This window comes from Ptychodera flava, chromosome 6 (assembly GCF_041260155.1).
Source record: "Ptychodera flava strain L36383 chromosome 6, AS_Pfla_20210202, whole genome shotgun sequence".
NCBI classification, from domain to species: Eukaryota; Metazoa; Hemichordata; class Enteropneusta; family Ptychoderidae; genus Ptychodera; species Ptychodera flava.
Genome location: NC_091933.1, coordinates 42415792 through 42437848, shown reverse-complemented (window position 1 = coordinate 42437848; position 22057 = coordinate 42415792). Strand labels below are relative to the sequence as shown.

At 38.4% G+C, this 22057-nt stretch overlaps 1 protein-coding gene across 2 annotated transcripts; it reads right to left on the bottom strand.

Annotated features, from left to right (window-relative positions):
• Positions 1-258: 258 nt before the first annotated feature.
• Positions 259-20082, bottom strand: LOC139135851 (actin nucleation-promoting factor WASL-like). Of its 2 annotated transcripts, none has more exons than XM_070703601.1 (11): positions 19889-20082; positions 15208-15345; positions 13921-14007; positions 8206-8305; positions 7755-7838; positions 6311-6440; positions 5435-5477; positions 4588-4753; positions 3394-3965; positions 2492-2594; positions 259-2211 (listed from the first exon to the last, which is right to left on the bottom strand). In XM_070703601.1, the coding sequence occupies exons 1-11, from the start codon at positions 19991-19993 to the stop codon at positions 2153-2155; spliced, it is 1587 nt and encodes a 528-aa protein (XP_070559702.1). In that variant the 5' UTR covers positions 19994-20082; the 3' UTR covers positions 259-2152. The 2 variants fall into 2 exon arrangements, with proteins under 2 accessions (XP_070559702.1, XP_070559703.1); XM_070703602.1 differs by having other exon boundaries at positions 7755-7829.
• Between the last annotated feature and the right edge of the window lie 1975 nt (positions 20083-22057).

Genomic DNA, 22057 nt, shown 5'->3' with positions numbered 1-22057 from the left:
AAAATTTGAAAAATCCGTTTTTCTCAGCAACTAAAATAGATACTATTGGACCATACAACATGTGACAATAAATTATTTTATTTCTATCAGAAAATTTTGTCAAAAATATTCTGAAATTCGTTGTTTCAGCATCGTTTTCATAGGGCGCTAAATTTTACACTGCGTTGTCAGTGTAATCTGACACGTAAACTTTAGATACATTTTACTCAAAATGTTACAAATTTGCATTAGGGGTGTTTCTGCTTGCGGCGGCCCACATGTCAATGATGTAACTTTATTTAACAGGTGAAAATCTGAAAAAATAAGTAAATCACACTAGCATAAACAACTTAAATGTTTGCCAATAACTTTTAATTCTTTCATTCTTCACATTCAACTACATCTACCAGCAAAACATGTCTCTACTCTCTTCTGGTGTACTGTGTGTGACACCAATAAATACAACCTACAGTACAATGAATGAGGGCATTTTGCATATGGTTTGAAATACTCCTGTTGTGGGCACGACTGCCTGCTGGTAATACATACTGTACTTCATTGATCAATTCATTTGACAATGTATGTCAGATTCAAGGTGAACACCAACTGGCCAAATTTTGCATATGCATGAGGCGGCAATGGAACATCTGATTGGTCAGTTGTTTCATTTGTATACTGTGTGGCAACAGCTGATTGGATGATCAATAATTCATATTCATGACATGCAACTGTGATACCACTCCACTGTGACCCCGTCATTTCTCAGTTCATCCCACTTCATTATCCATGCTAAAACACAGATAAAAGCGGGATTGTCAATATCAAATATTTACAAAACAAATACCATACATGGTCTGTGTCTTAGAAATGTGCCATTTTATACACATCTGAAAATTACAAAACAGAGTTGTCTGTCTACATTGGAAACTACCAAGCACAGCTTGTTTGCCATCAAATAAGACAAAAGTTATACAGATCAAGGGAAATTATTAATAATAATCAACTGCAAGTCTCTCTCACCTAATTCCTTTGATACACAAGGAAAACTAATCACAGCTATATGAAAAATATCTTGAGGTTGTCATGGTTACTGGGCAGTTTCTATGATCCTGAAAAAATAATTTAGATCATTTGTACTCCCAAGTATATTTACACGCTCCTTCTAAATGTGATGATATAAAAATGTATGTGCATACATTCAGTTAGATAATTTTCTCCAGTCAAAGTATGGTTTGATTGGTTCCATTGCAATAAATACCAAGGGAAATGTTGCCCTTTTCAAAAGATTTCTGGACCATACAGAAATGACTGGTTCCTCCACTGGAAAGCTGTTGATAACAGACTGGCTTTAACAAATTCCATCGTGATTACATGTAAATAAGACCTCCGCATTTCACGGAAGCTTTCAATCAAGTTAATGAAATGAGCTACTACATTTTGCAACAGACAGGCTTACGTGTATTTCTCCAAATATTCTGGATGATTTAGTATAGTCTCACCACTGCTTTGTGATTAAGTTTGTTCATCAACTTTGCCCAGCAATATCACCCTTATCCCCCCCTAACAAAGCACTGCAGTTGGTCTGTTCCAAATTCACTTTACATGATTAGGTTGCACCTCATTGATGAGCTGAGGAACGTGGGTACAGCAGGTAGCAACAATGAAAACTGATTACTGGTAGTAAACATAAGCTCTTTTTTCAGATCTTGGGTATTAAAAAGAGATTCTTGTAAGACTCAGGTTTACATTTGAAAAGATGCAACAAAAGAAGGCACAACTGCAGAATACTGGAGCTGAGATACTCTGCGGTCCAAGTCTTTATCTTAGGAGAGACATTTCTACTCAGTCATCATACATAGCATTCTAAGACAAGCATTGATGACTACCACACGTTCCTTGTGGTCTGGTGTATTTTGAGATGAGTCAAAGTGAAATATCCAAGTTTATCAAGTACAACAATAGTTACATTGCTTTGTGTTTCCCTGATTGACAATTGCATTACATTCATTTTTTAAATATATCATATTTCCCATCCAAACTTTTAGTAATAAAGTTTGATGGTAAATTACAAATCATTTGTATTAGAGATGTCTTGATTTTTGTTTTAAATCAATGTTTCAACATAGCATAGGGGGTAAATGTATCATTGTACACCATTACTGGTAGACTCTCTTCAGTCATCCCACTCCTCATCATCGTCATCAAAATCATCATCATCCTCATCATCATCATCTGAAAAAAGATAATGTACAGCAAAGATAGTTACCTCTGTTCTGAGTACAGAACAATGCAGATTATGAGTTAAAGGTTTGAAAATATTTAAACTTTTCAGTCTTTACAAAGTATGGCAGAGGAATCCACAGAAACCATTCCTTTCTAAATTTGCCTCTTACATACAGTATACAAATGTAGAAGTCCTATCCATGAAATACAATTTAAACATAGCCTAAAGTATGTTTGTAAGACTGCCATTTCTATGGTGTGATATACAGGTACATGAGAGTATACTTACCAGATGAGTGGATAGCATTGCTGCGCTGAGCCAGAGCTTTGGCTAGTGCTCCAGCTATCCCTTGAGGTTCAGGGGTCAACTCAGGTCGGTCGTCTTGTTCCACCTGAAATGCAAGGCAGGGTTAAAATATCTGAGATGAAGAAAATGTTTCACAAGCACTTTTTTATAAAAAATTTGATACTGTGAGGAGTCACTGAGGTTCTCAAAGAGAGAAACATCCGTGTTTTTTATTACATGTAGATATAGTGTTATTGAATTGATGGGATTGAATGGATTGTTCATGGCAGTTGTGCCAGGTTACAAGATCTAATCAGAATGAGAGCTCTAAAATCAATTATTTAGGCAGAAAAATATTTTGGGTTGAAATTTTGACTAATGGGATAATGCTATTAGTTTCCAGATGCCTAAAGGTGAGTATGCCACATTATAAGGAATCATCCACATAATCTCTAAGATAACACACAGTTCCCCTCAGGAAGTGTATGTTCATGGTTAAATGTTACTAATGTTACTTATTTCAATATTTCTTTATGCATCCTTTTCTTGTACATTCTAAAACAAAACTTATTTGACCTAAAATGTGCTATCACGCATTTGTTTGATTTCTCACCAATTTAAATGTACCAGGTAAATGCTACAAGAGGTTCAAATTAAGTTGTGGGCAAGTGATGGTTTTTGTTGCCAGCCATGTCACAGACTATACTTTCCATAGAGAACAGTTGTGTATTAGAAGTTCCATGTACAAGGCATGGCATGACATAGTTGGAGGCATTTTCGTGTACACTGTAGGTTACGGTACAAGTATGGAAAAGAAGTGTTCAATCCATATGCAGTGTTATGGTCCGTCTCCAGACCAATTCTGTTACAGCAAAAAAATGTATTCATCTTTTTTCTGTCCATACCGTTTTTAATTGGATTCCTTGTCTGATAGCACTAAGGAGGTCTCCCCTTGAATCAGTAGATGCAGCTGGTCTCGGCTCATTCTGGTCAACTTTCTTCAGTGTGGTACCCATATGGATCTGATCTAGCAAGGCCCCACGAGATGGCCCACTTGACATGCTTGACATACTCTCTGAGGAGGAAGACATAGGTGGGGGAGGTGGTGGTGCGCCTCCCATAGGTGGGGGAGGGGGACCTGGAGGTGGCGGTGGGGGTGGTGCACCTGTGGGTGGTGGCGGAGGTGGCGCAGATCCCATCATGGAAGGCGGCGGCGGTGGAGGGGGTCCAGGTCTTCCCATGCCTGGAGGTGGTGGTGGTGGAGGTTGCATTGGTCCTCTTGATGGAGGTGGAGGTGGAGGTGCCCCATTCATCCGAGCTGGCGCTGGAGGGGCAGCTCCTCTGGAAGGTGGAGGGGGTGGGGGTCCTCCTCGTCCGGGTGGTGGTGGTGGTGGCGGAGGTCCTCCCCTGCTGTGTGATGGAGGAGGAGGGGGAGGAGGGCCTCCTCTACCTTGAGGTGGTGGTGGTGGTGGTGCCGCTGAAAAAAAATCCATAAATAACATTGTCAAGATTAGTGGGACACCATGTGACACTATATAGCTTTTACAAGTTTATGTAATGTTAACTGGCCTCTATAACATTTGGTTTCTTATCCCAAATTTGCCTTAATTCTAAACTGATTTTAATGAGACAAAGAAGATTATTAGGTTGTATCAAAATTGGTGACAAATGATGATGAAGATGACAAAACTGATAAAGTCAATAATCTTGAATCTTCAGAACTGAAGGCAAATTTTCAGATGTACATGGAAGCATTCTAGAGATACATGTATCATCATATGAACTTGCTCTGTAGTATGACTCAGCAGTTACTCACATGACCACTATAAACAGAACACTCAATGTTTTCTTCCTGAATCTTAAGTGCATGCATTTAGCTGGTACCGGTACTTACATGTACCAGCAAACTGAGACATAGAGGCATTTTCTCGTATTTTGGTTGACTTTCTTCCTTTACAAATTGGTAGGGTAAGTCAATCACCGGTAACATACATAAAACATTTCTTTCACATTAGCATATTATTTACAGAACTACCAAGCTGTAGATTACACATGCATATACAAGTAAACAAACTCAAAGAAGAGATTTTCTGACTTACATTTCTGGCTTCTGAGTCTTTCCTGGTCTCGTTTGATGGCCTCCACACCACCCTGACTCTCAATGAAGTCATAGATAAATTTGGATGTCTCCTTGTCCTTCAGTTGTGACTCTGAGATACCTACAGTGTCAAAGAGGTTCTTCAAGTCTGGGTCAAGATTCTCTGTCTACAAAGTGAAAATACACAACCGTCAGTAAAATGCATTTATCTTTTGCCATGCAATCCTTTTGAACAGGGCTAAGGGTAGCTCACTGTCCTTTAACCCTAATCCTACTGAGGGAGTAGCTATTTCATTAACCCTTTGAGTGCTCTAATTGTTCCTACCAAAATTTTAGCGCAACATTTTTACCAATTTTTATAAATATTTCTGTAATTTTTTGATAATTTTGGACCAAATGGACATCACATTTCATTGGCTACAGTTTGTTATCAAATTTTGACAAAAATCTGAATAAAATTGACTGGAGTATATTTTCTAAATGTGGCAAAAATTAACTTTGGCACTCAAAGGGTTAATTTTCATGGTGCCCCAGGTTAGATGGGGGTTTTCACAGTATAATGCTAAAATCACAGAACTGAGCACTGGTAAATTACATTCTTAGATACATGAGACATGGCAAGTAGATGGAATAGGATAGTTTATTACAGTTTTTACAGACTTGGCAGGATGGTGAATGATGGGCCTGACAGAGAATGAGTTTAAAAGCTTATGAACATAAAACGGAATTGTTTCAGAGGCTTGAACATTGTGAATCAGATAGATTCAAATGCAGAAGAGCAGGTATACCAAGTCAAGGTTGTCAAAGTTATACTGTAAACATGAGATTGAGAGATGGCTTGCACTTACATCAAAGCCCTTGTCAGGATCCCATCCAACATGACCAACATGTCTGTAAGTGAGAAAACAGAAAATTGACTTCCTTTTTAAATATCTCATCATGATCTTCGGTGAAAATCTTTGGCATGTTCTTTGTTACTACCGGTACAGGTACATCCATTGACAGATTAATAGGCCAAGCTACCTGTGTCTGGACATGTCGTATTGTGGGTCTTAAAAAGGCTGGAGAGTTTCTTGAGGTGCCCCCTTCCCTAATCTGTTTGAGTGGGGATGGGGCATGGAAGGAGGGGGGGGTCTCACCTCTGAAATCATATCAGCTTGGTTAAGGTGCATCTCATCTCAAGGAGAATTTTGGAGGGTTACCAAAACAATAGTGTATCCTCAAATAAAACGTTTAAGAGGGGCAACCTACACAAACTCTGTCCAATGTCTGCTGTTAGGTGATCATTGGTTGATTATTCACAGCAATGTTTTTATCTGCTAAATTCATATTATGAAATGATACATCATGTCAGTGTGTACAGCAAAACAGAGAAACCAGTATTAATTTCAATGTTACATAACACATACAAATAATGTTTACAACAAATGGAATAGAGTTTGATCACTGAACATCACTGTTTACAAGCAGATAGGATATCAACAGAGGTACATGTACTATGATGCCATCCTCACAGAGATTTTTTACATGATATCTTGTTCAACACACATTTCCTGGTTAATCACATTCTACCCTCTTCCAAGGGAATGCATACATGGATGAAGACAAATACATGTCTGTATTGTGGCTATCAAATGGGCAAAATTATGTTCACAGGGAGTAAATTCTTCAAAGAGGTCTAGGTGTGTTATGCAATATCACAATATGGTACACAGTATCCTCACCTGAAATCACTGGGTAGGCCAATGTCTGCCTTTGTTAGTTTGGTTTTTTTGTCCTTCTTACCCTTCTTCTCTTTCTTCTTGAAGACAGCCGTCGCTTGATCCTGAGCTGGTAGTGGTGTGGCTATCACCGCTGTGGCGTAATTCAACAAAGTTTGCATCATGTTGACTCAAAGCCTTACTGCACGTAACCGTACAAGTATCACAACAATCACAAGGTTGCATCAAACAGAAACAACAAACCCTGGGGAGTTGTTGTGTGTTTGTTTTCAATATTCATGTTATTCAACATGCCAATGCTGAAATTCCAGCTGGTGAAATTAGCATAGAATTTTGTCTCCAGTTGACCAGCCAATCAGCATGAATGCTTTCACTGAGCTCTGCACTGATTGGAGTAAACATGCTGACCCAAGCAAATGCACTTTGAATAATTGTACATTCTGTACTACATGCAATGCTACTTTGACAGATCAACATTTGACTTTTTGCTGTTGTTCCTAAGTCTGGTTTATGTAAGGTTAACATCTGTCTTCACACCAATCTTGCATTAAGATAATTTCCAAAATATTCACACTATGTCAAGCAAAAACAACAAAAGAACACTGTCCAGTCAGATGGATTAAATTTTCTACAGATCTTAACCTATAAGCATGACTTGGTTCAAGTCGGTGAATTTTAAAAAAATAAAATCATTTATAATAGTTTCTCTTGTGTCTCTCCTATTTCGTACAAACCTATTTGGAATTTGGCAGCCCAGGCCAGGTTTTCCCAGCGATTGAATGCGTTACCTTAGAGTCTGCGCAGTAGTGAGTTAGTTTCTGCCGGATTCACCGACTTGGACTTCTTGCACAGTACCGGCAGCGAGACGGACTGTGTACACAGTGACGTCAAGCAAATACAAAATGATTGACAGCTCCCGCCATTATTCTGGCCAATAAGAAGAACGCATGCTAATAAACCTCTGCATATGTAAACACTTTCTTGTCATCTCCATGTTGTGCAAAGCCATTTCAATTAGGTAACTCCTCCCAATATGTAAAATTTAGTGATGTCATCTTATGAATAATATATAAGTAAATAAAATGTCATCTCGTGAATAATTTATAGCAACGCAGATCATGCAAGAAAGCCAAGTCTGTGATTCCGGATGAAACTCCCCTGTATAGCCTGTCCACTCCACTCACGTGGATCATCGCGTTCACTCCACTCAAACATTCACAAATCACAGACTTGAACCAAGTCTACCTATAAGCATGAGTGCTGTAGATAATTTGTTCCTCTTTTTATAAAATTAGCAAAATTCATTTTAGAATAACAGCTCTTGTCAGGCAAAATGTTATCTCTGAAGCCTACAATTTTTACACTTTGTAATATTATCTCTCTCTCTCTCTCTCTCTCTCTCTCTCTCTCTGTCTCTCTCTCTCCTATGAGTTGAAAGACTACTTACGGGGTGTCATTGGAACAGCTGTAGGTTTAGGTGGAGGTGGACCACGTGGCTGTTGCGGCGCCTGACGTTTTCTTTCTGAAATGGCTAAGAGACACAGTCAGCAAGCAGGAGGATACGGTGGGAAGGGGTAAAACTTTAGCTCAAGGAATGTATAACACCCCTGGATACTGCCACTCGATTCCTCTGCATAAAAGTGGCTTTTTTCATTTTTCATTCAAAAAGTACACATGTTATTTTATGATAAAATTCCCTCAGGGAAAAGACCCCTCTCCCAATGGTTTTCATGGGAAGGGATTTGTCCACTGCATTCATAAACTCCTTCAACATTAAAGATTCCATTTCTCCTGAATTTTCACAACAAAACTCTGCCTGCACTTCCCACCTCCCAAGAGGACAGCAGCCTTGGCAGCAAGTAATATTCTGAGCAGAAAATTAATGCTTGAATAATCACCTTGCCTCCTTTGTTGCTTCTGTTCGATCTTTTCCAGAACAGCTTTTTTAAAGCTGAGGGCCTCGGATTCATTGGAGAAATTTAATGCAGCTTGGCAGTCCTGTGAAGAGTCATTTCAATGACAACGTTTAACTTTGCAAATTAACAACATATAACATATCACATAAATGATATTGAAATTGATTTATTTAAAAGACAAATTAACATCACGTCACATTCATTATCCTTTATTTCCATTCCTCATGCAACGAACCACCTTACTTGCCTCATTTTGTGAATTTGTCATTTAGGAAAGACGTACAGTGCTAAATTGTTTATATGATCCCTCTAAGATGAGGGATTTACTAGGATTACACACGCATTTGTATGACAAGGTACGTAAACTACACAGCATCTCACATTAATCCAAATATAAGCTCAAAGCCAAACATTTATGAATTACAACACTGAAATTAGCTTGAAAAACAGTTGGACTGATTCCTTTACTTTCAAACACAACTATGGTACTTCAAAAATACACTGATAAAAGTAATTTTCAAAAAGGAAATACTGTACCTTTTATATTAAAATCTCATGCAAAAACATACTAATGGTAAGACAATCAGTGTGACACTAACTTCATAAAGAAAAGCTTTTCAGAAAAATATATATGTCTGCTTTATCACTCCAGTCTTGATTAAGACAATTCATCATAGTCAGACACAAAGCTTTTTGGAACAATATGTCTGCTCTGTCACTCATGCCTTGGTTACCATAATTCACGATAGCCAGACACAACGTTAGATCACCTATTGATAGATGTAGACTCACTCTGTCATTAAAACCCTAGTAAGGTAACACTGCCTGACAAATGCTACTACCAACAGTCAAAGCAATGTTTAACACTACTCGTATATGGCTCTTTTTCGTTTCCTTTTACACATTCTTTCATTTCCTTGTACACATGTACTTTCATTGCCTGACAAAGCAGGCCATCCAGAGCAGTTTGATTACACTGTGGCACTGCAGGTGGAAATACTAAAGTGACAACAAGGAAATAAGAGTGGGAATTATTTGATGATAACACAGTCACAGGGGTCATACAATCCGTGCATTAGCATGTCCCAGTAGTCAACATGGAAATAATACACAGCATTATTACATTCAGACTGCCTGAAGTCTCTGTGTTTTCCTTGCAGAATGGCAAGAACACACTGCCATCTGCAGCAAAATGATGAGAACTTTGGAGAATAACCAGCAGGGTTTTACATGACGCGCATTCTGCGTCCTTTATGCATAAAACCGGACGCAGGACCCCTCAAAAACTGAACTACGCGTCCCTTCGGACGCAGAAATATCTGTTGCTGGTGTATATTTTGTGAGCTGCTGAACACGCAAAACACATCCCAGTAAACCTTACCGACCCCATACTTTAATGGAATGCTCCGTAGTGCATTGGCCTCCACTGTTTGATGACCAATGGTACCCGCGGAAACAAATTTTATTACCGTAAAAAGTGACTTTCAAAATGTAAAATGATTCTTAATTGGTCGATTTCTTGTTTGCGGCGATCAACACATGTTTATGCATCATCATGGCGGGTCGTATCAAACACCCAAAACAAGCCGATCTGCGAAAGTTTTTCGGCGGCTGCGGCAACAAGCACGATGCCAGGTTTGGTCGAGGCCGAAACAGCAGCTACGCCATGCGATACTGATACATCAGGTCCCCCGGCCAAGTCAGCAAAATTACGAACATTCAACAGAAGTTGGCTCGATAGATTTAAATGGCTTCGATATTCTGAAGAGCGAAACGTCATGGAATGAGATGTATGTTTGAAAGCGACTCGAGGAAAAGTCATCTCACAAGTGTTAAAATCCTAAGCGTGAGGTCACAATTTACTACTGCTCGCAAATCTGCAGAGGACCGGCAGTTGCAGCAGGGTAAGAGTAACGAACTCGAGGCGTACGCTGCACAATTACGTACTGTTTATCTGATCGCTAAACGTGACCTTCCATGCAAAGTATTCACTGACATCATGCATCTACAGAATCTGAACGGCTTAGACATTGAATATTATAAACGTCCTCCGATAGTTATGGAGTTTGAAGAGTGTATTCAACGTGTGATCGAAGTCCCTGATTGATAGCATACATGCAAGTCTTAGTGATTTCATCGGCCTATAATGTTGGATGAGACTTGTGAACATAACCGTTCATAAGAAACTTGCCATATATGTTCGATATATTCAGAATGGCGAGGCGAATGTTTCTTTCCTCGGTAACCAGCAAATTACAGATGCCACTACTGCAGGGATCGAAACGCCTTGATTGAATTTTTGACTTGGAAAGAAATCTGTGACGCGGCCGTAGACAAAATATATGGACTAGGAACAGACCGGGCGGCCGTTTTTGAACGGGTACGGGTTGGGTGCAAAATTAAAAGCCAGAAATCCCAACCTTGTTCAAGTGCATTGTGTTGCACATCGATTGAATCTTGCTGCTTCTCAAGCAGGCAGAGATATTGAATATTGCAAAGAATATCATAATATAATCCATTCATTGTATAAATACTTTAATGACTCTAGTGTGAGATATGACAAACTTAGAGAAATTCAAACTCTGTTGAATTGGAAGGCAAAACAAATTACTCAGCCTACATCTGTTCGCTGGTTGTCGGTTGAATCAGCTGTCAAGATGATTTTCATCAGTTTTGAGCCAATTGCCTTGGCACTTGCAAGTGACAAAAAAGGGGAAAGGCTGATCGGCTGTTGAAATTTGTCTCCAATTCATTGTTTCTGCTATTCACCGCCTTATTGATTGATGTCCTTACTGTGATTGGAATTTTGAGCCTTTTACATTTCACAAAGATTCTGTCAACCTATCCCATAAAGTGTTCAGTCTACTAAGGGCACATTGAATACAATGACTAATGATTCACACACTGTCAGAGAAGTCTTTAATGATTTGGGTGATGTTCCTGGCAATGGTCAGAAAGACACATACAAAAACATTCGAATCACTTACAATCAGCCACTCAGACAGAGGTTCTGTACTGTGAGAGAAATTATATCAACAAACTGCTGCAGTATTTAGATAGCAGATTTCAAAATGATGAGATGAATATTCTGGAATGTTTTGATGCAATTCTAAACCCACACAGATATCCTGAAAATTTGGCCAACCTACCTGACTATGGGGTCAACCAGCTTGATCAACTGTTGAATCATTATATAATACACCAGGTATTGATGCTGATAGAGCTAGGGCACACTTTCTGTTTTACAAACACTTCACAAGATCTTATAGGGACGCACTGAATTTTGATATGTATATCAAGCTGTTGCCAACTGATTTTACAGAGGAGTATCCTGATTTTGCCATTCTTGCTAAAATTGCTCTTGTCATACCAGTGTCCTCTGCCCCATGCGAGAGGGGCTTTCAGTACAAAATGCCATCAAACAGAGGGCACGAAATAGACTCAATCCTCAAAGGCTTAATAGACTAATGTTCATCAAACTGGTTGGCCCCATCATAGATGATTTTGACTTCATGAACACTGCTAGGTTATTTGCTGAAGGAGCTGTTGGCAGAGTGTGAACTCAAACCTACTGGACTTGCTAGGTGAATGCCATTTCAGAGTATGAAATTACTTACCTTCTTGTCAATTTGACAAATTTGAATACTTGTTCAAATTTCACAACATTGTGAACTTGTCATTAAAGTTATGAGATCATTTTAATCATGAATAGTGTTCTTTGAATTGATCAATGAGGGCCCTGAGCAGTATGAACTAGAATTTTCATGTAAGAATTATTTTAAGAAATGTGCAACCATTTGCCGTGTGTTATAACACTAATTGAACACAGTGAAGACCATTGCATGGATAAACAATAAAATATTCTTTTGAAATAAATTGGGACCCCCATATTTTGATGTAGGACTCCCATTTTCTAACACCAGGGGTCCCAGGGACTCTCAAAAGTAAAAAGTGATGTAAAACCCTGAACCAGTATCAAAAATCTACTAAAACGTTCAAATGTCTAGGTATGAGGATGAGAAGTACATGAACACTGCAACCAGAGACATAGAATCTTCCAAGCATAAGCCATAGGGTGTGGATATGTTAACACTACAGCGTATTCCTGTCTTAATCCAAGCAGGTTCTAAAGAAGAGTCACTCCAATGACATTGTCAAGGTGAGCAATTGGATTGAAAGTAGCACTTGATATACAATTCATGTTTGAAGGTACATGGCATATGAATTTTCAAAAACATTGATACTTCTAATCTTCACAGCAATGGAAAATCCACAGCACATCCAGCTACAGTATGAAGTGCATGGGACAATGAGTTATGATGTTTTGACCAAAAAATAAAAAAATTGGCCAAAAATTTCCATATGCTTATTTTGTCATTATTTTGTAACCCTTAAATGAGATCATAATTCAAAGAAACCTAAAAGCAATTTGAAAGTAGTGGAACAACTTCCCTGAAGATAATGATCTTTTTGACCAAAAAGTAAAAAACTTGTCCAAAAAATTTATGGTAGCAAATTTATCAAAGTATGGTGGTATAAGCGCATGTACAAAAAATATCTGGAAACATAGCTTTTGTGTGGTGTTGGGTACATTAAGATGAAACTTTGGGAGATGTCTGATGATAAACAATGTTGCAGTGGAGTGTTCTTATCTTTCTGATACTGAGAGAAAAGCATGTTTCCATGCATCTTGGATACAACATTGTGTTTATATCCCACCATGGTTTGGTACAACCTTGTCATTTCCAATACGCTGGTTGGATCTACATCTGTGAGGAAATTGAGGTGAGGGGTTGAAGGGGTTCGGGTTGGTGAGCCAATAAATTTCACTGTGGTCATTTTGTCAAGATCTCCCCTGGTTTATCTGGACATTATAGCACTCTATTCTCCCTTTCACTGTATAGAGGTCCATCCATCTGATTACTGTATGGGTACACGGTCCCTCCACAGGGACCGTGATGGGTATGAACCAAAGTCTGTACAGTAAAGTATTAAAGGGGAAGTTCACCAAGAATGATTTTACATATGTGGTAGCTCTGTGGTCATTTACCCAGGAAAAACTTTTCACTATTTATAACTCGCAAGATTTTTTACAAAAAACAGTAAAAATAGTACAGGAAGTTGCCCATGTAATTTGAATCATGGAAAAAAGCTCCAAGCTTGGAGCTTGCATAATGTGATATGGAAGGGACAATCTCCGGATGGGTATGGCCCCCCAACTTTGTCCACTCACAGTAACACAATAGTAAACAGTAACACAAATCTGACAGTGGACAGTTTATTATAAGTGAATCATCGTTTATGCAAGGATACTCAGTATAACAAAAGTTATGTAACTACGCACAGACTGGTTTAAGCATGGGTGAGTGGACAATGCCATACCCATGGAAAAATGGTCCCTTCCATATCACATTATGCAAGCTCCAAGCTTGGAGCTTTTTCCCATGATTCAAATTACATGGGCAACTTCCTGTACTATTTCTATCGTTTTTGTAAAAAATCGTGCGAGTTATAAATGGCGAAAATAGCTTTTCCGAGGTAAGTGACCACAAAGCTAGCACATATGTAAAAATCATCCTTGGTGAACTTCCCCTTTAAGGGACAGTGACAATGTTATGACAGGTTCCTAGCCATTTACGACATTCGTATGCTCCAACACCGTAAGCAAAAACACGGAAGAAGATCAGTTTTACTTACGTCTGTTGCAAATGTGTGGAAGAATGCTTTTGGAACACTGTAACGAAACTGGTTGTACAACTCTTGTTCCCATATCATACTTTTTTTCTGTAAAACATAAAATAACATAGATACATGTAAATGTAGGTTATTGGTCAAAGACCAAACAACACAGCAATCAGAACATTACTTTAAGGCTTTGAAAGCTTTACTACCAATCATTTTTTAATATATTTTCAATTATTTTCACAAGTTTCATTCACCGTCCCATACCATATTGAAATATTTGCCACACAGTTTATGAAAACAGTGAATGGTTTATTGTTGGTTTCGAACCAAACTTCAAGACCAACCACCTGTGAGCAAACAACTCTTGACATCACCTATTGTCAAGTTATGTGACAATGAACCCTAACCATGGTATCTTTTTCTACATATTGTTTATCACAAATGTGACATACTATGGAGTTTAACAATCTTTCCAATCATCTGGTGTCTTCATCATATCTTTGTAAAAGCATTTGTTTTTCATGTTACTATATTTTACTTCTTATAAAAGTTTTTTTCACAAATTTATTAACGGAACCTGGTCTCCCTATATACATCAACTGATATACTAAATTTACTACCATAACAACAAACCACTTTACATCCAAATCCAGTCAAGTATGTTATTGATGATTATTTGTATACAATTTATCATTATTTGGATTTACAGTTGTTATTTATTCAGTAATAGATTCAAAATAGCACATATTACAAATGGAACATTTAAGTATTTGTGAAAAGTATTATACTTTAATGTATTATTCAATGCTTGTTTTCCATTTATAGATAGACAAATATTTTTTACTTTGATTTAGATTTTCCTGAGACGATACACATAAAACATTTTTTTATGTCTAGATTGATTGTATAGGAATCTATTGAAATATTTTATTTGGCAATAGTGTTATTTTTCATTTTCAGATATCATACTTGTAAATTAAAAACATCAGAGTAACTTTCCTTTGAAACATAGATTGGACGCGGCTGCTTATCTTCATAATCAAATATACATTTACACATATTATTTGTTTTCACTTTTATCATGGTGTTTTTGTGATACTGGCGACACCTTCATGATGTCACTTTTCAATTACTGTTCTATCCAATTTTGTAATCCACTTAGTATTTCGGTTTCAATATCTTACATATCTGAAGCAGTCATTATCTTCATTTTGCAGGTTTGTTATTTCTTTCAGAGTATTTTGTGGTTGTATATGTGGTGCAATGGCTTTGAGAAGTGTGAGCATATCACAAACTTACCTCAAGACTGAAGACCCTAATAAAATATGACCTTAGTGGGTTGTCTTTAACGAAACATGCCACTCCACAGCACTTCTTCGTCCATTTTGTAGGATTTGGACGAGCCACGTACACTTGTACAATGGCAGTTGCTAGTGTCTGAACATGGAGAGAGAGAGAGAGAGAGAGAGAGAGAGAGAGAGAGAGAGAGAGAGAATTTTGTCATTAAGTTTATTTATTGATTGACAGGTGTTAAATGTAGCCTGACAGATGGATGTAGGCTGTTGGATGCTGGCGTCAACTATAGTGTACATGGTGACCATTTAAATGGATCAGTTTATACCCATTTCATAAAGCCATATTTTGTTTCCATTTGATGTATTTTGACAGACTTGGCTGCCTGATTTTAGTCCCATTTACAGTAATGCGTGTGTCAACCATCTTTGCCAGTTCAATCCCGTCACTGAAAGAAAATACTGACTTGGCCTGATTATCTTGACTTGCTTACCAGGAATAGTGTAAACGTGCTACTACATCATTTGATCCACGCTGTCATTGTAACAGTACACTTTTGCTGAATCCAATGGATCATACGTAAAAAGAAGGCACATATGTTAACCATGTTCACAGCATTTTCATACCAGAGCATAAGATTATTCATAAGTTTTGTCAAATACATCTAGGAGTCCTAACCATACTAGCATCTACAGTGTAATGGCTTTAAGGCCAAAAAAAATAAATTGTGCTGTTCCGATAACATGGTTTCTAAAAATAGGGTAGGTAGGTCGGCAGGGATTTTTTTTCCAAAACATTTTATTTTTAAACATGCACTTTTAATGGTTCAGGGCAATCAAACACTGGCCACAACATTCCCAGAAAAATGTATCATACATAAATGTATAAAAGGAATAAAACCATAAAAGACGTACTCGTTCAAGCAAAAATCAAAGTCGGGTAACGAACATGTGATTTTACGGTTTTTTCATTCATTTTTTTACTTCTGTGTTTACGTAGCTCTAAAAAATTTAGGGTCGGCAGGCAAAAAATAGGGTAGGTCGGGTTATCGGAACAGCATTTTTTCCTTTGGCCTAAGGTAGAATGCACCTCAAGGACAGATATTTGGACTCTCAAACTTTTACAATTCCTTTCTAATCTACCACTAGCAGGGTTCATTTTAAAGCTCTTGGTGTAAGAAAACTTTTCATCGTCTTAGCTTTTCAAATCGAAAATTTAATTTTGAGTTAACACAGAGACGGCGGCCATTTTGAATTTCCAATAATGGTAAATTTGGGGTACTTTGTTTCTCTAGCACCAAAATTTGCACGGTGAAACCCCCCCCAATTAATTCATTTTCACAATGGTTTTGTTTATCATGTCTAAAATCGGGGTCGAATATATGCATGGTCACCCATTCATTCAGTATCTTTCGAAATGTCAAACAATACAAGTAGTATCTCGCATCAAAAAAAATTCATGTAAAATGGCTGACTTTGTCCCTTTAAATGCCTGTTCAGGCGTCACATTATTTTGCCAGGAAATTTACTAACTAGATTACAATTTTAATGGAAAACAAAGGGCTATGACATCTCCACAGTCATCTTACAGACTAGACAAACTTGATCCTGGAGATCAAGTCCCAGGCCTTTAATTACAATAATTTTGTCTATTTCACATATTCACGAAATGTCATATTGAGAAATACAATATTTTTTTGTTGTAGTAACCACTGACTGAAAATAATGATTGTCCCATCTATATCAATGATAAAAACACAAATTTTAACTTTAAAATGAGTGTGAAAAATTGAAGTGTTCTACTTTTGGATGAGAGAAATCTTGAAACAGGTGAGCTCATGGAAACTGCTAGTATGTTGGATAATAATGAGTTGAAAATCATGAGCTATATAGTTAAATAGTAAAATTATTGATGAAAATGAATTCTTTCAAATGATAATGATTTTATAGATTTCAACTATTTTGAAATGTTTATACTGCTCAGTGGTACTATCAGTAATAGCAGTCACTACACTGTTCACACTACTGCTAGTGCTGTCATGCTAAACAGGCAGTTACTTCAACTATTAAAGAAAATAGTGTTTTTGTTGAAATACTAACAGATGCACAGGTAAGCAGAAGTATGGAACTAAAGTTAAAAAATTCTATAATGAATGTTTTCAGCAACATGGTATGCACAGCCATAGGTTAATATATAATAGTAACACCTATACAGCAGAAAAAAACAGAACAGAATCTCCATGCAGTGAACCTAGTTATACCATTACTACTTTAGAACCTATATTTGCCAAACACTTGATGACTAATGAACATGAGTTTGCTACTGCTTGTGATGGCTTGCAAATCCAAGAAAAAATTATTCAAAAATTTCTAAAACTGGTTGAACACCTATCTTTGTCACTGCCATCTATTAAACAACATTCTTATGTCTCTTTGCTGTGACAAGGTTTCATATCTTGACTTCTGCACAGGTGTCAGTAACCTGTTCCCAATCTCAAAGTCTTATGCCAGACTGTCCGCATCATTATTGGCACTTGTGTCAAGCATCCAGCAAATGACCTGTCATAATCCTAACAAAACATAACCATTGAAACCTGATTTGACACACCTCCTTGAGATAGTTTCAAATCCTGATTTCCCAACAGGGCACATGGTAAAGTGAACCTGAAGTGTCAAATTTGCATTTAATCACAGAGGACCTTGATTAAATCAAGGCTGGTTCGAACCAGTGTCGGAGACGCCGAGATGGTATTCACTTTCTCAGGTAAACGGTCAACCTTCGTCATGTAGTTAAATTAAGACATGGGGTAATTATGCATTGGTTGAGGAAACATGTTTGTTATCGTGTCATAACTTAAAGCGCAGTGGTCGTCGCGCTGCGCATCCTCCTGAGGGGGTCCCCCTCTGTTGTAAACAAATCCAAGAACGCCGCACATGTTACGGTTGATTGTAATGTTTGCGATATTGCCGCTTGTTAAAATGGCGGCTGATCTGTCACAAGCATACCAACTAACCAAATGTAACACGCAATAAAAGGTCAATTAATCTAAGTTAAATATCTGCTGAATATTGAACAATAATTGCACGCTGGATTGAGATCACATTTGCTCATGATTTTCTTGAATCAGTTGAATGGGGCTCGGCTACTGTTATCGCTCGAGCCATAGAGCTAGACGTACGCATGTACGCATGTATACGCCAACAGACTATCAACGACCGGGCTCTAGTTTTCGACATCGCTAGCAAGGACGAGAGCTTTCATTTCAAGAGGCCCGACAGGAGTACAACAAGTTGTACAAAGACAACAACTCAAACTACAGAAATCTACAGCTCGCAGAGCAATGCCCGCTGCAGCAAGAAGCATCTCTGCATCTGTTCCGTTCCGTGGTCTGTATGAACGTCCGTGTCAAACCGGGTATATGGCGCGCTACACTCGGCTGTGGAGAATCCAACTCAACTACAACAAAGTTTACCCGTTTTGGGGTGCAAACGAGAATTCTGAGTACAGGTATCAAGTCAAGCGAAGGACCTTTCATAGGTCTTCTTGTTATGTGGGGGTTATCTCTTTTGAAAGAGGATTCAGACCTACTCGGCAATCAGGAGGTACAACAACGAAGTTTGCCCAGCACCTGTAGGCCTACACCATGCAGCTAGCGGTTGGATCACTGCCATGACCGTGCACAGGCCCGGGCACAGGATCTCTCGATACGTCTATGCACGGTGTAGCCGTGCAATTTTCCTGCCAAATGCCGCGAAAACCCGCTCGTTTTGTCTATTGTTTCCTGACATTTACTATTTCTTACCACGTAATACTAGGAGAAGTAAGACATGGTGATCAACAGTTGGTTGTGGGCCAAGTCGTCGCGGGCCGGCCGGTACGTTGTGGGACCGGATTCTCTATATCCGTGTACGTCAACGCGGCGCGCGGTGACCGTCTCCCAACAACATCTCCCGTGTCCTGCTCAGGCTAGCCGATCATGGTCTTGAGTGTAATTTTTGTGTTAGGCATTGTGCTTGTTGCTGGTCTACATATATAGGCAATGTTGATCATTTTAGCTATGTATTTTCACTGTACTGTACATAGCATTGTGTATAACCAGCGTGATCGCGCGCGATCAAAGCTTTTTGTTCACTGTGTCTGCGTACAGTGAACTCAGCGACATAATGTGCTGAGTGTAGTGTCCCAATGTTCGTAGCTCTACACGAGTTTATACCACTGAAGTTCGTTTCCGATCTTAATATTTTACTATTGCATGATGTTGAGTCTTACAAAGGCCTTAACAAAGTGGGGGACTGCTCCCATCTCACTCCTATTGAAGTTGAGAAGACTTATGTTTACAAAAATTTATGTTTATCAACAAAAAAACCACGCAAGCGCGGCGCGACGACCACTGCGCTTTAAAATCAATGATGACATAGTCCGAATTTGTTGTACATGTACGTCAATCATGGAGGTAGTAGCGGGGACTTCCTCGGTCGAACCAGATAAGTTAAATAAAGTTCATCACAGTTACTACTAAGCCCGTAGAAATAACTTCATGACATATGACTTCTACAAACATGGAGTCCACACCTCAAGTTATTAAATAACTCTCTGGGTACATATACCTGGTATGTCGTAATTTTGAGTGACCGTCCGGCGAACAGCACTGCTCAACCGGTGGACATAATTACAAAACGCTCCTTACCGAACATCTTTTCCCCAATATGTTAAAAAGCTGGTCGTTCTCCTGCTGTGTCAGAAGGCTGGATGGTACATTCTGAGTTTTCTTGTGCTGTTGAGGGACTGACATCTTGAAAATTTGTCAACTTCTGCAATATTTCAGTACATGTACTTCCTGTATTTTCGCCCACAGGAAGAGACGTTGTATTGTGTGTTGGTTGGTTGTGTTCCTCAAGTTTTCTGACGTTGGTGGCGCTGTGAGCCCAGATGGCTGGCGCGGGCCAGTTCAAAAGTACACATGCATGATACAGTACCGACACAGTATAATCATTTTTTACATCCATGGTATAATACAGTACACTCACTTCCCATGCGACGACGATCTACGAAACGTTCCGTGGGCCTGTGATGCATGATACAAGATGCTTCGCAGTAAGCTTACCCTGCCGAATGAAATAGTTCTCAGGGTTGACCTTTGATGACCCGCATAGACGCACGCTACTCCGCCAAAGATCCTACGTTTCCACAGCTATTCCCGATTATGTTGTGTAAGAGCTTTCTGCGCTACCAAATGATTGAGAAGCGAAGCGTCAGATCCAAAATTGCTGAAGTGCCTTGACATGAGTGGTTAAAAGCACAGGCTAATAAGACATTATTTGTGTTGATTTTTCCAGTTATGATCAAAAATTAATTATGAATATTGATAAATTATTAATATGAAAGTTACAGAATAATAAAATGTTGCTTTCTTACAAACAATGCCGTTTATTTTGTGTAAATACCTTCTGGAAATCCCATTGTTGTTATAATTATGATTATTAATAAATTATGATTATAATCATATTTTACACATTGTAATCTGCTTATGTGAACAACCCTCTGGAAACCCTTATTTAGTTCACAATCTATGCCAAAATATACAAGTAGCACCAATATGCATGTTCAGTCCTGTGCGAAAGTTACTACACAGTGTATACAATGAGTTATATACACTGTGTAGTTAACTTTCGCACAGGACTGAACATGCTAATCAACACCATTGATAAAGACGGCTGGATAGTTGTCGAAAGCTCTGGATAGAGAAATAATTCTCCGGTGCAGTACAAAGTATTTAGCCATAGGAATATAGTATGTCTACACAGATGAGTCTGCATCCTTGCAAAAACAAAACCGTTTTACAAAATTAGCTTGGAGACCATTTATGATTGTTGTGTATTTTGTTTCTAATTCACATAAATAGTTTGGTATGGAACCACGTCAAATTTCGATACTAGAAAGTAAATGTCAGGGGGGGTCGGAAGAATTTCATCGGAAACTCCAAAATTTCGAGGACCCCCCTGCCAACCATAATGAATTTGAGTAAGGGACTGGACACAAATTACAGGGGGGGGTGGGCCGGTGTTTTTTGGGGTGGGTCGCCATTTTTCGCGCAAGCATTTTTGAAGGGTCATAAAATTTTGTGCAAGCCTATGGGGGAGGGTCACCTTTTTTCATGCACCAAAGCTGAAATTGCATGTGAACGCTATGGAATACTGAAAAAAGAAAAAATACCTCCCGGCACTTTCATTTTCTGCCATTACCATTTTCGACTAGCTCTTCGGGCGCAAATTTCAGGTATAATAAATAATGTATTGATGATCCAAGCAGCCACATTGATTTAAGTTGTCATGATTTCTACTTATTCAACACTATTGTGCATAACTGTCCCCTATAATGACTCTTTCAATAACAATTTGGGAGATTACTTATTGACATCATTCTCCCATTGACAATACATTGGGTATAGGTTGGTGTCAAACGTTCATGTCGCTGTATGTACATTTTTTAATTTTTTGAGGACATTGACAGAATACAAACTGTTCAGAATAGTGCATAGTGTCATCAATAACAACTGGAAGCTTCAGGTCGAACAACTTTTGAATAACAATTTAGGATCAGATAACCTATGAGTTATTTGTAGTTTCCTCGTAGCCTACAATGTATAGTGAATCAACATTTTGGTGAAATTCCAAAATCAAATTCTTGCACAACCATTGACTTGAACCACTCTAGTCTAATCATGAATATTAATACTAATAATTAGGTGAACATAAATGCACAGATTTTCCTATTTTTGTATTGGAAAAAAATTATTCATAGTTTCATCATAGACTGCCATGTATAGTGAATCGACATTTAAGTGATATGCCAAAAT